The sequence below is a fragment of the Mustelus asterias genome, chromosome 16, assembly GCF_964213995.1.
Source record: "Mustelus asterias chromosome 16, sMusAst1.hap1.1, whole genome shotgun sequence".
NCBI classification, from domain to species: Eukaryota; Metazoa; Chordata; class Chondrichthyes; order Carcharhiniformes; family Triakidae; genus Mustelus; species Mustelus asterias.
The window spans coordinates 63,164,646-63,180,532 of NC_135816.1; the positions used below are offsets into that span (position 1 = coordinate 63,164,646).

The 15,887-nt window shown below is 43.8% G+C and overlaps 1 protein-coding gene across 1 annotated transcript in view; it reads right to left on the reverse strand.

Annotated features, from left to right (window-relative positions):
* Nucleotides 1–4,466: 4,466 nt before the first annotated feature.
* n4bp3 (NEDD4 binding protein 3) overlaps nucleotides 4,467–15,887 on the reverse strand; it is a 107,050-nt gene continuing 95,629 nt past the window's right edge. The window contains exons 2-4 of the mRNA XM_078231631.1: nucleotides 14,142–14,597; nucleotides 7,908–8,726; nucleotides 4,467–5,288 (exon numbers count right to left, since the gene is read on the reverse strand). Coding sequence (XP_078087757.1) covers nucleotides 4,653–5,288; nucleotides 7,908–8,726; nucleotides 14,142–14,558 — 1,872 coding nt within the window. The 5' untranslated portion in view covers nucleotides 14,559–14,597 and the 3' untranslated portion in view covers nucleotides 4,467–4,652. The remainder of the gene's footprint in view (nucleotides 5,289–7,907; nucleotides 8,727–14,141; nucleotides 14,598–15,887) is intronic.

The window sequence follows — 15,887 nt, forward strand, 5'->3', positions numbered from 1 at the left end:
TCAGTACAAACACGATTGACAGGAAAGCAAGCTGTGTGAAAATACAGGTCAAACCAGCATGCTGGAAATGAGTTCATTCTAAAACAATTCTCTCAAGCACATCAACTTGTGTACAATCCGAGACAGTTCCCACAAGAAAACCAAATGCAAAGAGCACCTCTAGGGCCAAGAAACCAAATCCTTGAAAATTATCATTAAGGGAAACAAAATAACTATGAATTTAGCAAAGCCTAACATTCCTCTAACCACCCAGACTGCTGCAAGGCTCGAGGGGCTGTGAGAATGGAATCGGAGACAGCTTCAATCAGTTCAGGCACCCGTTCTTCTCCTCTCTCCCCTGGTCTAACCAGTAAATGGGGTAGGATTTGTTTAACAGCGCCAATGCCTCAAGTGCCACTCAATACTACAAAGTGATTGCATTTTAAAGTAAACGTGATGAAAGCAGAAGGATTTGTGCCGGGTGGGAGCAGGCTTTGGTGAAGCATAACCAGATCAGTTGGCCAAATGGCCTGCTTCTGGCTGTAATTCTATGTAATCCTGTCAAATCAGTGGTGTAGCTGCTCCATGTAGAAATGATGTGGAGATGCCGGCGTTGGACTGGGGTAAACACAGTAAGAAGTCTCACAACACCAGGTTAAAGTCCAACAGGTTTATTTGGTAGCAAAAGCCACTAGCTTTCGGAGCGCTGCCCCTTCGTCAGGTGAGTAGGAGTTCTGTTCACAAACAGGGCATATAAAGACACAAACTCAATTTACGTGAGATCAGGATTTACCAGGATCAATTTACAAGTTTAGTTTGTGTCTTTATATGCCCTGTTTGTGAATAGAACTCCCACTCACCTGACGAAGGGGCAGCGCTCCGAAAGCTAGTGGCTTGTGCTACCAAATAAACCTGTTGGACTTTACCTGGTGTTGAGACTTCTTACCATGTAGAAATGGGCAGGACAGAAAGTGTTTATGGGATTGTGGTAAAACCATGACTGCACACACAAGCCAAGAATGAATCTGAAAGAGAGCACTCATGCAAGCTGGCAATAAAAGACCTTCAAGGGAGCAGTTGTCATTTTGGACAAAGTTGACCTGTAACTACTCTTGCCGGTGTTTTTGTCTACCCATAACGTTTACAATTTTTTTCCTGATGATACTGATGCTCAAAACAAGGAATCTTAATGCTGGTTTTAAAAAAAAGCAACAGAGGGGCAAGATGCGGAATAAAGATTCCTCTACTCCAGCCGAATATCGTATTTTAACCTGACTCTTAGGAGGATGTCCCTTTAACTACACCTGTATGAATCTGCATTCGGACTGACAAGTTTAGCATCATATTTTGAATTCTGGGCCATTTTATTTTGCCGTTGTGGATCTGCATCATGTACGGTGACTCTCATCAATTGGGGACCCCTCATGGTCCTGGAACCCTTATCCCAACGTTAAAACACTATGCATCAAATGAACTGAAGCCACCCAGTTCTCCTGTACTCCAGTTGAAGACACTGGTTATTTAGAGCCACATATTACACAAAACCTTCCTGATACTAATTAGTGAAAGGGGAGTGGAGCAGGGTGGAGCAATTGAAACAAGATAGTGACATACAAATCATGTTTAGACTGACATTCTTGTCACATGATTTATGGGACAGCAAACCTTGCGAAAATACAACATGTCAAATAATTTTATTCTGAACCATTCCCATCAAAATCAGGCAAGGGCGTCTTTAGCTGAGGAGAGAGACAGAGTTCTCTGTCCACCACAGCATAGCGTCTCAGACTCCACACTTTTACAGAGGTGAACCACGTGGGCAGGAACCTGGACGAGGTGTTTCTTTGGTAATTGTTCAACACTCAAGTAAGTGGAGATTTGCTGATTTTGCAACTTGTCTAAATTCAATTTTCAAGTTTCTTGGCACATGGTTAGCACTGCTGTCTCACAGTGCCAGGGACCCGGGTTTAATTCTGGCTTCAGGTGACTGCCTGTGTGGAGTTTGCACATTCTCCCTGCGTGGGTTTCCTCCGGGTGCTCTGGTTTCCTCCCATAGTCCAAAGATGTGCGGGTTAGGTTGATTGGCCGTGCTAAATTGTCTCTTAGTGTCAGGGGGACAAGCAGGGTAAATATGTGGGGTTACGGGGATAGGGCCTGGGTGGGATTGTCATTGGTGCAGGCTCAATGGGCTGAATGGCCTCCTCCTGCGCTGTAGGGATTTTATAATCAGCTTGGGATTTAGAAAAACAGAGGAGATTGCAATGAGCCACCACAGTGGAGAGAGTGGATAGGGATACAGACTGGGAAAGCAAAGAGAGAAAGACACAAGACTTTAGTGGCAAGGGGAAATGATTTTAAGCTCATAAAATGGATAGTAACTGATGAGTGCAATTTAACAGCACAGGGTGTGAACTTGTAAAGAGCGCTGAGATGGGAGGAGGAGGATTAAAAGACTCAGTTTATGCTGACCTGCTATAGCCTGTCAAACCCCCGCAATGAGCATGGAACCTGACACAACTGATTAACCTGCAGCAGTGAACCTTTGTTCAGCTAGCAAGGAGCTTCTGATTTTCCATACGGGAGGGTCCTGTTCATACGTGGAACCCAGGAGATGAAACATTTCATCCTGCTGAAGGTCACGGAAGCCAATCTATTTGGAAACGTTCAGTTTGTTAGCACATACATTTTATTCGCTGGTCTTCAGATGTTGCTGTTAATGCCTGGTATCATCTTGGCTCAGTTAGAATCACTCAGAAAGTCAGGTATTCAAGTCCCATTCCAGGTCATGAACACACAATCTAGGGTGACATTTCAGTGCCAAACAGAGCATGTGCATAGCTCAGATGAGATGTTAAAACAAAGCTACATTCGCCTATTCATATAGGAATAAGGATACCAGAAAGATCCACTCAAATGTTCAAAGAAGAACATGGACCGGAACATTACCACTGTTCACTCCTGGAAGATTTTCCCATCCCGCTACAGTGAACGAGATTTGGCTGGCTGCCAAATTCTCCGATTTTGCTGCAGAGGGAGCGTGGTGTGAATGGCAGGTAAGATCGAGCCCATGGAGTTTCCCAGATGCTTTGGTCAACATTCTCCATTCAATCAACTTCAAACAGGCTAATTGCTGTTTATGTAACTTGCTGTGAGCAAATGGCTACTCATCAATTTAGAACGAATACATTCTATATGAGGTGCTCTGGGATATCCTAATGCACAAAACCAGGCTTAACATAAATGCAGGATGAACACATGTTTGTTTCTCTCACTCTAATTTGAAACCTTTTGGGATGTGAAAATAATTTGATGAATTTAGTCTACCCGTTGGCATCCCAACAGCCCAGCTTACAGAATGGCATCTCCTTGGGTGAACACCCCTGTCATAGCTACAGTCATTGGCAGAGTTACAGGCAAAAGCCGGCATCTATCCATTGTGGGATTTTTATTTAGGTGTCCCAAGTTTTTCAGAGCCAGGAAGGACCCCGCGATTGGACAACATTTGGCGTGCTTTGAGAGGACTCAAATCACTGCATTGAATGATCATCAGGTTAATGCATTGGATTCCGGTGAGCACCAGCAAACAAGGCCAAAGATTGTCGCTGGTATGAGTAGGAGGAAATATGTTGGGAGTCCTCTGAAACTTGCCCTCTGGGAAGGGACTGGCTCAGTGAGACAAAGGTAAGACGTTTCTCATCAGGATCTCGCGAAAAGAATAAAGGTAGGTCAGTTTACTCGTGATCTACTGATTTCAGAACTAGATCCCGAGCAGGTCAAAGTGTCAATTCCATCAAAGCAGAATGTAGGAGGAAAATGTAATGGGAGAAAATTATTTACAAAAGGAGATGAAATGTATTTTTATGGCTTGCAGGTGAAAAATAATAATTCCTTCAAAAACTAAAACCTGAATAAAATACAATCAACAGACCCCATGATAGAAAAGAGGGGAGAAATCTTGTAAAGTTGAATACTGACAAGATTTTATGTACTTTTCACAGGCCCTACATGAAGTGTTTAAAAATTGTTACCATCAAGAACAAAACTCTGCATCACTACTTACCAAATATTCTAATCTTATTGCTTATTTTAATATCTGCAGAAAAAGAAATGTAAACTAAATTCTGACTCAAATTACTGATGAGAAATTGCACTAATTTATCACTCTGCATTGATGGTAACATATAAATATGTATAAAAAGTAATGGCCTTGGATCATTTCACATTCTGAAGTGTTCTGGGTTTAAACGTGGGATTGGCTGCTCTACGTCATGTTTGCAACCATTTGAGTGTACACAAGTTGTGTGCAACATTCTCTAAACTTCAGAGGAATTCAGACAGGTGAGTTGTGGAGATGAAAAGGAACCAAGAATTCTAGGTTCTTTTTGCTCTCTGTCTTTCTGTCGTTTCCCCACCCCACCCCATGGTCCCCGCCTCACCCCCCCTTCACCCCATCCACCTTCCATTTTGGTAAATGGAAAGTACCCATTACTACATCCCTGCTATTGTTACGTCAGACTTCGCAGTATCACCCAAATGCTACAACCATCACCCTTATGTGAAACGTAGTTGGTCATTATAAGAAATCCAACACTATACAGAGAATTACATTTTTTAAAATTAATGTTTTTGAATCGACAAACACTGAATGATACAGTTTCGCCTTTTGGCAACTGTCAGATTTCGGAGGATTCGATTCTTTCTATCCATGGTAGGTTCTGCTTGACATCAGTGTCCGTTAGTTCAATTTTGGCTGCAATCTCCTGAACTTCTTGCTCCAGGGCCTGGTTTCTTTGGTACATCTCCAAGTAGCTGGACTGCAGTCGTTTCTGATACTGAATAACCTTTTCCTTTTCATCCTGCCAGGTACTCCTCTCAATTTCAAAGCTGGCAGCCTGGGCTTCACACTGTCTTCGTTCCAACAACAGTTCTGCTTTCAGCCTCTCAACCTGGAGGGCAAGAGCTTGGGCACTGTCCTCCTGAAGGCCCCTGGCCTTCAGATCATCTGTCTCCCCGCTCAAGAAAGCCTTCAGTTCTTCAGGAGCCCCATCTCTCCTCAAAGAGGCTTCTTGGAGCAAGATGGCTTCCTCCTGTTGCTGCAGGGTATCGGTGCCCTTAGTCAGTTGGATGGATTGTGCCTGCAGAGGGTTTTTTAATAGCAGGAGCTGTTCATCTTTGGTACAGAGCTCCACTCGGAGCTCGCGGAGGAGCGTTTTGAGGCTGAACAGTTCACTTAATTTCTCCGCCACTTCTGCTTGTGAGTCTCGCAGCTGCTGCTTCAACATGGCAATCTCACCAGCCTTTTGACAGACCTGCAATGAGACAAATATCAAATACATTGGTTGTTCTGGCCACCATAAGCTAAGAGCACCAACAGTTGGGTTTTACAAAACATATATTTTCATTAAAGTCCACCTCAATTCTTCAATTTCCCTTTCTTACACCAGGCGGAAGAGATGTTGAATTCATCTCCAATTATAGCTGGCGGAACTGACCAACCAGAAACCTCAAGACTGTTTTCCTTCTTTCCGGGAGATTCAGACATATCACTAATTCAGAGAATCCCTACAGAGCAGAAGGAAGCCGTTCGGCCCCTCGAGTCAGCACTGACTCTCCCACAGAGCACAGAGCAAGACAGAGGTCTTGCTGCAATTGTACAAGGTACTGGTGAGGCCGCAACTGGAGTACTGTGTGCAATTTTGGTCCCCTTATTTGCGGAAGGATGTATTGGCCTTGGAGGGAGTACAGCGAAGGTTCACCAGGTTGATACCGGAGATGAGGGGGTTAGCTTATGAGGAGAGATTGAGTAGATTGGGCCTGTACTCGTTGGAGTTTAGAAGGCTGAGGGGAGATCTTATAAAGACATATAAGATAATGAAGGGGCTTGACAAGGTAGAGGCAGAGAGATTCTTTCCACTTAGAAAGGAAACAAGAACTAGAGGACACAGCCTCAAAATAAGGGGGAGTCAGTTTAGGACAGAGTTGAGGAGGAACTTCTTCTCTCAGAGGGTAGTGAATCTCTGGAATTCTCTGCCCATTGAAGCAGTGGAGGCTACCTCGTTAAATATGTTTAAGTCACAGGTAGATAGATTTCTGATCAATAAGGGAATTAAGGGTTATGGGGAGCGGGCGGGTAAATGGAACTAAATCAGATCAGCCATGACCTTATTGAATGGCGGGGCAGGCTCGAGGGGCTAGATGGCCTACTCCTGCTCCTATTTCTTATGTTTTTATCTTACCCCTATTCCCGTAACCCCACGTATTTACCCGGCTAATTTACCCGGATAACCTACCCATCCTGGGATGCTAAGGGGCAATTTAGCATGGCCAATCCATCTGACCTGCACATCTTTGAAATGTGAGAAAAAAACAGAGCACCCAGACACGGGTGATCCAAGACAAGTGATCCAAGGCCGGTATTAAACCAGGGACCCTGATGCTGTGAGGCAGCAGTGCTAACCATTGTGCCACCATGCCATTTCACTGTTCCTTTGTTTAACTCTTCTACCTTCAATCGTGCTGTAAGTGATGGGAAGCCCTGACTACACATTTCTGGAAGAGTTATCAGTGTTACATTCTTTACCTCTAATATTTTAAAAAGCATCAACCATGAGGTAGAAATGGTCACGGCCAGTGATGAATGTCAGTGGGAAGGAAATCATGTTATAATGACAAAACAGACATTGAATTTTACACTTAAAAGAGTATCGAAACATCCTTTTTCCTGATGATTTATGAAATCAAGTTTCATGAAATGGGAGTCAGAGGAATGAACAGAGAAAACCTCCAACAGCTTACACTCACTGGTGTAGAGTACTGAGCTTACCATGCGCAGAAATATCCCCAAGTTTGATCCCAGCAGCATGGGCTGTGTCAAACAATAAAATCAACCAGGGGTCAGGCACCTGACTGAAATACAGCAAGACCTTCAGGAAAGTGCGTATATCAGACAAGGGGTTCCTGTGTTGTACTGGACATCTTAGAATCATAGAATAGAATCATAGAATCCCTACAGTGCAGAAGGAGGCCATTCAGCTCATTGAGACTGTACCGACCACAATCCCGCCCAGGCCCTATTCCCATAACCCCACACATTTGCCCTGCTAATCCCCGATACTAGGGTCAATTTAGCATGGCCAATCAACCTAACCCGCACAGCTTTCGGACTGTGAGGGGGAAAGCGGAGCACCCGTAGGAAACTCCGTAGGCAGACACGGGGAGAACGTGCAAACTCCACACAGACAGTGAGCCGAGACCAGAGTTGAACCTGGGTCCCTGGCGCTGTGAGGCAGCAGTGCTAACCACTGTGCCACCGTGCTGCCCTCTTCCTTGACATGCACAATCCAGGCTTACATGTGACGGATGATCACTTGGCTGAGGCAGATGAGGGCTTCAGAACCCACATCTGTTTTGCTTTCAGGGCACTAGGGTAGAATGGGAATGGAAGTGGAAGCGATGTGGGGGAGGTGGGGGAAGGAGAAAATAAAACACCAGTTTGACTGGCACATGTCCCCGACACCTGCTGATCAGTAATGTGTACCTGACATGGCACTTGCCTGCAATTTAATAAAAAGGTGAATGACAGAATAGTACAGCAGGGAAGGCCCATCGAGCCTGTGTCGCTCTTTCAAAGAGCAATCTAATTAGTCCTACTCCCCAGCACTTGCATTATATTCCTGTGAATAGATTATTACATTAAAAGTGAAGCTTTTTCGCATAGTAGGACTAAAGTTAACATTTGCAAAATGTTATAGTTTCCTCCATTTGCTAATGGAAAGGTAATTTGGATTATAAAAAGTGATTTCCACTGTATACCGAAACCAAAGTGAAGATATATGGCTCAATTATTTGGGTTTCCCCACCATTAACCTATTAAACAAAAAACAAATGCTAGATAATAAATGGCAAGAAATATCTGTAAATATTCCTACCTCCCATTTCGTCTCCTCCAGCCTTGGGGTTATGTCATCTTGCTCCTGTCTGTAAGATGTACATCGGCCTTTGAGTTGCTCACACTCCTTCAGTAACTTGTCAAAATCCTCCTGCAGCCTCCTTTTCTCCTGCTGGACTTTGAAGACCTGCAGCTGCAGAGTCCGCTGGGAGCGCTGAGCTTGCTGGCTCACCTGACGCAGCTTGCTGGCGTATATACGCTTGAGTTCTCCCATCTCCTTCTCCCACAGCCTTTGTTTATCCTCAAACACCTGAGCAATGGCATCTTCGCTTTCGTCCAAGTTCCTCCTCACATGTTTCAGCTCCACCTCCTTCTCATGCAGCCGGTCCTCCAACTCCCTGACAACATCCTCCATGGATCGAGAAAGCTCACAAGAGGGGGACATATTGCCCAGGTAGTTCAGCCGGCTGAGGACTGCCATGCTCTTACAGGAATACCGGCCGCTGTCAGAGTTTGCCACCTCTTTGGATCCACCGTCAAGGTAATTTGACCCAATGTGGTTGATTTGACCCATGGAAGCACTGATCTGCCCCACGTGATGCTTCAGGCCTGTCCCACATGGAGGGAGACTAGTCATCGAGTTCCTCCCCGAGTCGGACATGTCTTCCTCTTGACTGACGGTCCTGAAGTAATCCTGTGCTTCATTTCCATTCCTCAGTGATGAATGGTCCATCTTGCTGAAGAAATTGAGGCTGGCTGTACTGTCAGACAGCTCCTTGCTCTGTTGCGGATACAAGTTCTGCATTGAACTGAAGTTCTTTGGCACAACAGGCTTAAAGGCAGAGGATCGAGACCGAGACTGTGAAGGAAAGACAAAGGTGGGTGGGAGAGAAGTCAAAAGTAAATTTCTTGAATGGTAGTTTGCTACTTTGTAATTCACTGGATCTGTGCATAGACTTTGTCAAGGAAACAAAAGGCCAGATTTTCACAGACCTGGGCTGACTCCGAAGGCCATTAAAATGGGCAGGCTGGAGGTAATTCCGGGATTCCCACCCTCTCTATTCCCACCCTCCCCGTTCCCTCTTAGTGCAGGATAAAGGTGCAGGTAGGAAACTTTTAGTGTTGTGAGAGAAGTAGCTTTTTTTCAAAGCGGATTTGCAATTGGGTGTATTACTTGTGTGTTTCAAGACTGGCAATTGTTATTATATAGCTAATTGTTTCTATACAATGTGCATAATGAGTAAGTTGGCCTGGATACAGGGGGACCATGGATGGGGCACAGAGGGGGCAAGGATGTGGCATTGGGCCGTTGAAAGCTTTAGCCTTTAAAACAACTTGGACAGAGCCCTCTAAGCAGCCCCCTTCAGTAGTTGCCCGACCTTGAACCGCCTCCAGAGATGGCAGACCCAATTCCATCCCGCATCTCCCGCCTCCCCAGAATGAACACACACACACGTCTGCCAACTTGGGAAATTTCATAACATGAGCTTTCTGCCACAATAGCAAAAATCTGGCTCCAAGTATTCTGCCCACATGCTCATCATTGTGAGCTAGTCAGCCAGAAAGATTTATATCCTTCTGAATTTGTGCAGTGGAAAAACTGTCAGGAGGTTGGGAAAACCACCTCATGGTGACATTTCCAATCCAGGTCACTGTGCATGGCCAAAGTCTCTATTCAAGCCCCCAATCTTGGGCATTCTCCACAAATGCAAAGTTGAAGCTAAATTGATTTGATTTCCGACTTAGGTGATTCTTCCACCAGCCCTGCATGGACCGGGTCTAATGCAGCTCTTAATGATTGGTGTACTCCTGTATCGTCCCATTAAACACAACTTCTGCATCTTTACTTGCCTTACCAAAGAAGAACTTGTAAAAAAAAAAGATATGGGCCGGAATTTTACCATCCCGCCCGCCACGGGATTCTGAGCGGCGAGGGGCGGACAATGGGAAGGCCCGTTGACCTTGGGTGGGATTTTACGGTTTTGGGACGAGCAAGGCTGTAAAATGCTACTCATGTTCTCAAAGAAATAACAGAAAGTAGTTTAACTGAACACTGGGGATGCAGAACAGAAAAATAAATGAAGTTGAGACACTGACTGATTCCAATCCTACCTCCACATCATGTTTTGAGGTCTGCACACATTTTCTTGTTGTTTTTTTAGGACAATTCCAGTCAGATACTGAAGTTGACAAGAACTTCAATTAAATGTCTCACAATTATAGTCAACAGCTATGTACACAAGCTTATCATCAGGTCAGCCACCCATCATCAACTGAACACTGGTAACTGCACTAAAGTGACACTTTCAGTCTCAAAACCACTATCCTCATGGTCCAACTGAGATTAGTGGGTTAAGACACAGCAATGCTGTGAGATAAACGAGAGAGTGTGTTGCTGCACGTGAAAGCACCTCTTCACCTCACGAAACAGTAGAGCCTGCAGAGTAATGTAAAGGTCCAGTTTCTACTGGCTGGGAATGCTAAGGTAATCTCACTAAATTCTTCAAAGCAGCGGAGTGGATTACACAGACGGTCCCAGCCAGTGGCACTGCTGCCTCACAGCTCCGGCTCACAATTCCAGGAACCTAGGTTCAATTCCGGCCTTGGGTGACTGTCTGTGTGGAGTTTGCACATTCTCCCCGTGTCTGCGTGGATTTCCTCTGGGTGCTCTGGTTTCCTCCCACAGATGTGGAGATGCCAGCATTGGAATCTTCCCACAGTCCAAAGAGGCGCAGGTTAGGTGGATTGGCCTTGGGAAATTGCCCTACTCTCCCAAGATGCGTAGGTTAAATGGATTAGCCATGGTAAATATATGGGGTTACAGGAATAGGGCAGAGGAGAGGGCCTGGGTAAGGTACTCTGTTGGAGAGATGGTGCAGAATGGCCCCTTCTGCACTGTAGGGATTCTATGACTCTATCAGTGAACTGTGCATGTTAGGTTCATGGACTAATAGCTAAGACACCTGATATCAGATCAGTTTCATTAATAGAATTGAGACAGTAAGAAGTCTCACACACCAGATTAAAGTCCAACAGGTTTATTTGGAATCACGAGCTTTTGGAGCGCTGCTCCTTCATCAGGTGAGTTGGAGAGATAGGTTTCACAAACACAGCATATATAGACAAAGACACAATTACCTTTGTCTATATATGCTGTGTTTGTGAAACCTACCTCTCCACTCACCTGACGAAGGAGCAGTGCTCCGAAAGCTCATGATTCCAAATAAACCTGTTGGACTTTAACCTGATGTTGTGAGACTTCTTACTGTGCCCACCCCAGTCCAACGTCGGCATCTCCACATTATAATTGAGATCTGATAGCACATCTCTTCTGGTTTCATTAAGCTTTCTGGCCAGGAAATGATGCTGTCTTGGTAGCAATATTGTATTTGTCTTTCTGAAATATATTTAGCTGCTATTATTTTGCATTTTTATAACACGAAATAATTTTGTGTCCATGTAAATGCAATCCTCTGTTTCAGCTGAATCCCAACAGAGACAGAGGGTTCTAAAAAGTAATGTTTAACCATCACTTGTCCTTTCCTTTGACATCATTAAACTTTCTTGCTAAACATGTAATGTCTGAGATTTTTTAATTATGTTCTTAATTTCTGCAACAGTCTAATATTTTACATTCCTAAAAATTTGGAAATCTCAGCCAAGTCAGGATGGGCAAGAGTGTTGCACAATTCAAGCAGAGTTTGCAAAATATTGAATTAACAAAGTATCCCATCAAATTCCAAAGACAATTTCCTCGTATTTGGTCAGTCAACACTCACCAGTATTTTCAACCATTCCTGATGGTTTGAACCAGCTCAAAGTAAACAGATATTTTCCACTGTACACACCTCCCCCACCCCACCAAGTTAACAGCAAAAACTATAAAATGTCCCTGTTAGTAGCTGTACTGTCAATCAATCAGAGGTGGATCGACAGGGCAATTAATTTTAGGATATAAAATGTGGGATTTGGAAATATCAGTTCAGATACAGGTTCAGGTTCCTTAGAAAGGAAAGGGTGGACAATCCAAAGTTAGTCCACTCTGGATGGCAAAGAAAATAACAGAAGGAGGAGGCTTTCAACAAATAGTTGGACTTAGGATTTAATTCATAACAAGGAAGATGTTAGCTCTGTTCTCTCTCCACAGATGCTGTCAGACCTGCCGAGTTTTTCCAGCATTTTCTGTTTTTGTTTCAGATTCCAGCATCTGCGGTAATTTCCTTTTACCAGTTTTTAAACATTAATTTACAGGATGTGGGCATTGCTGGCTAGGCCAGCATTTATTGCCCATCCCTAATTGCCCTTCAAAAAGGTGGTGGTGAGCTGCCTTCTTGAACCACTGCAGTCCCGGAGGTATAGGCACATCCGCGGTGCTGATAGGGAAAGAATTCCAGGATTTTGACCCGTGTTGGGGAAGTAATTGGAAACCATTATCAGGGACAAAATAAACTTTCATTTGGAAAGGCGTAGGTTAATCAAGACAGGCAGCATAAACTTGTTAATTGGCAAAACAGGACTGAAAATCAAATTCTTGATCGAATATTTTTAAGGCAGAGATAGATAGATTCTTGTTAGGCAAGGGAATCAAAGGTTAGTGGGGGCAGATGGGAATGTGGAATTTGAAATACAAACAAATCAGCTGTGATCTCATTACACAGCAAAGCAGGCTCGAGGGGCCAAGTGGCCTACTTCTGTGCCCAATTCGAAAAAAGAGATGGTTGATCAAGATACAGCAGATGTTGTATACACAGCCTTTTGGAAGGCATTCAACAGAATGACACACAGCAGGGCTCATGGAGTTAAGAGGAAAGTAGCAGAATGGATCCAAAATTGGGGCAAAAGGAAGTGGTGGCTGGATATTTTTCAGACTTGGATGTGGTTTGCTGTGGGGTTTCCCAAGGGTCCTATATGGATCCATTACCTATTTCCAATTTTAGAAACTACCTTGACTTGGATGCAAGAAGCAGCATAATAAAGTTTGAAGAGGGAATGAAAGTTGGCATTGTAGTAAATAGCAATGAGGGTAAGTTATAGACTTCAGGGTGACATCGGTAAAATAGACTAAAGCATAGCAGGTGGAGTTCAATGTGGCAAAGTGTGAAATGATGCACTTTGGGAGAACTAATATTGAAAGACAAGACGGTACCATTTTGAAACGTGAGACCTTGGTATTCATATAGACAAATCGTTAAAAGGGAGCAGGGTAACTTGATGAGGTGGTTAAAAAGATATAAAACATGGCCTGGGTTTATAAAAAGAAGAATGGAACCTAAAAGCAAAAGAATCAAGCTAGATATAAATAACCTGGTTTCGCCTCAGTTAGAGTATTGAGGACAATTCTGGGCATCACTTCTAAGGAAAGATGGAGGTTGGAATTTTCTGACCGTTCACGCCAGCGGGATTTTCCCATCTTGCTGCAGTCAACAGAGATTTGGCTTGTTGCCAAATTCTCCCACTTTGCTGCAATGGGAGCGTGGCGTGAACGGGTGATAAGATTGCACCCATAAAGAACGAGAAGAGTACAGGAGAGTTTACCCAGAATGTTACCACGGATGAGAGACTTCAGTTGTAAGGAGAGGGTTAGAAATATTAGGATCAATTTCCTAAGAATAGAGAAGACTTACAGGAAACCATGTAGGGATTTTCAAGATGGGAGGTTTTGATAGACTGAAGAAGAAAAAAGATTCCCTCTGGTGGCTTTTTTCACTTGGAGATGTTGGGATCTAGAATGCTGTACTTGAAAAAGGTGGTGGAAGCCAATTTCACATGATTTTTAAAGGGACTCGGACGGGAGCTGGAAGACAAGGAACTTGCAGGATTATGGACAAAACGCACGGATGTGTGACTAAAAATGCCTGCTCTTAGAACAAGCAACAACCAAATTGTGAATTGTGACGCAGCATGCAGATAACCTTATTTGCATAAGAAATATCTGGGAGAGACAGGGAAAGGGAGAATGGAAGTATAGATTTAGACCCACCTGCACTTCTTTTGTTAGGCACCATATTTAAAAACAAGAATCAAAGAAATGGAATAGAACAAAAGATGATAGAAATTCAGAAAAAAATGTTGGAAAACTTAAATGAAAAATGGATAAAACGACAACTGAGATAATGTTTTAATATCCTTTTGTGAGATGTGGGCATCACTAGCAAAGCCAACATTCGTTGCCCATTCCTAATTTCCCCCTTAAGAAGAAATGAGGCTAGCTTTTCTAAAAAGAAAATCCATTGCTCATGGTCAAACGTCAGAGATTTAGTACACTTTAAAGTACCTTTTCAAATTTCCCTCCAACGGGAAGTGAATTCTTGGTCAAATCAACCTCCTTCCCATCCTTAAAACATGTCCGCCCATAGATCTCATTTTGTCCATCTTTTCGGCAGCGTTCCATGGAAGAACTCCCAGATGCAATCCTTTTCTCCGCCTTTGATCCTTTTTTAGTGCTGTTTAGGTAGTTCAGTAACTCTCTTTGGGTCAACCCCTTTTTAAACAGCCCATCTGGCTGCCTGATGTTGTAAGCATTTCCATTTCTGTTACTCTTCAGACCATCACTTAGAAGGTCTTGTTTTTCAGCCATTAAACTACCGACGCTTCCCATGTTGCACTTGCTGTTGCCTGGGGAACAAGGGTAGAGGTTGTTGCAATGGCTGCTGCGATCACTGGATGCACTTAAGGTTTGGACTGCAGCCATGGACCCTCAGGACTCGAAGGAAAGGACTCGGTGGCAACACTAGAAGGAAGGAGACAGGTAATTTAGAGATCAATTGCAATGCTGTAGACCGCATGCCTCCCTCTACTCCCTTACTGAGTGTAGACTAAGCCATCTATAATCACACCATGAGCAAAGGACTTATCTGACAGAGAAAACAAAAAGTGAACACATTCCTACTACACAGTAAATGATAAATGCAGTGAAGATCCTTCACAAAGTCTGAACACTTTGTACACTACTGCCTTTGCTAAATATACCCTTATAATGACATTTTTTAAAAAACAATTCATTGCTTGGTTGCATGTATTGATGACATATATTGCTCATCCTAGCTGCTAGAAAGTGGTGAGCCATCAGATTTAAAGCCACAATCCTGCAGCTGATCTATTCCAGTCTCTGGTTCAATTTATTCTGCAGAGTGTACAGAATCAGCTATGAATGGGAGTTGTGCCAGGAGTTTTTCTGTATTAGTTGTGGGGATAAGTGAGGTCTGCTACATTCCTTATTCTATTAGACAAACCATTCAGCAAAAAAACATTTTTTATTTTAATCTTCGGAACTGCTGTCAGTTGGGTGGAGGGAAAGAGAGTGAGTGAGTGGGTTCAGTTCAGGCGCTTGCCTTCAGCATACTGCTGGAAGAGGGGACATGTGTAGACAATGACAATAGGTGAAACCAGGGGGGTTTGGTTGTGTTGCACCCTAAGGATCAAATATCCTGATGACATGTAAATTGGGCACTGGGGTCAGGCACCATACGGCGAACAGTGACTGTGAAACGGTGTCCCAAAAAAGTAGCCAGTGCCAACTGGACACAAGTCAAATGGGAATTAAACTGGTAGAAAAACAGAGTTGTCTGAGTGGTTTTGCAAACTGTTCATTTAAATGTTTCACTGAAAACCTGGAGCAAATCTCGCTCCTTACCCATGCAACACTGTTGTTTTATATTCCTAACTTACTGTTTGGAAAACACTTGCATTGTGACTCGAGCAATAAAAGGTGCACAAATGATAAAACCAAGGTGGGTGTTTCCATCTTCCAATGGTGGGTCAGTGATATGGATACCTTTTCAATATGTGATGTGACATCAGGACTTGGCGCCATCATGCCTGCCCCGCCATGGAATACAGCATAAACCCCCCCTGCATGCATAATTAATGAGATTGGGAGTGGAAGATAAGACGTGGTTTCCCGCCAGCCTCCACAGCGGGAAGCGCTCCACATTGCTGTCCTCGCCATAGGTCTTAGTCCCAAACAACGGAATTCCACCCATGAACATTCCATAGATGAATGTCCTGCTGTTTGACCAGC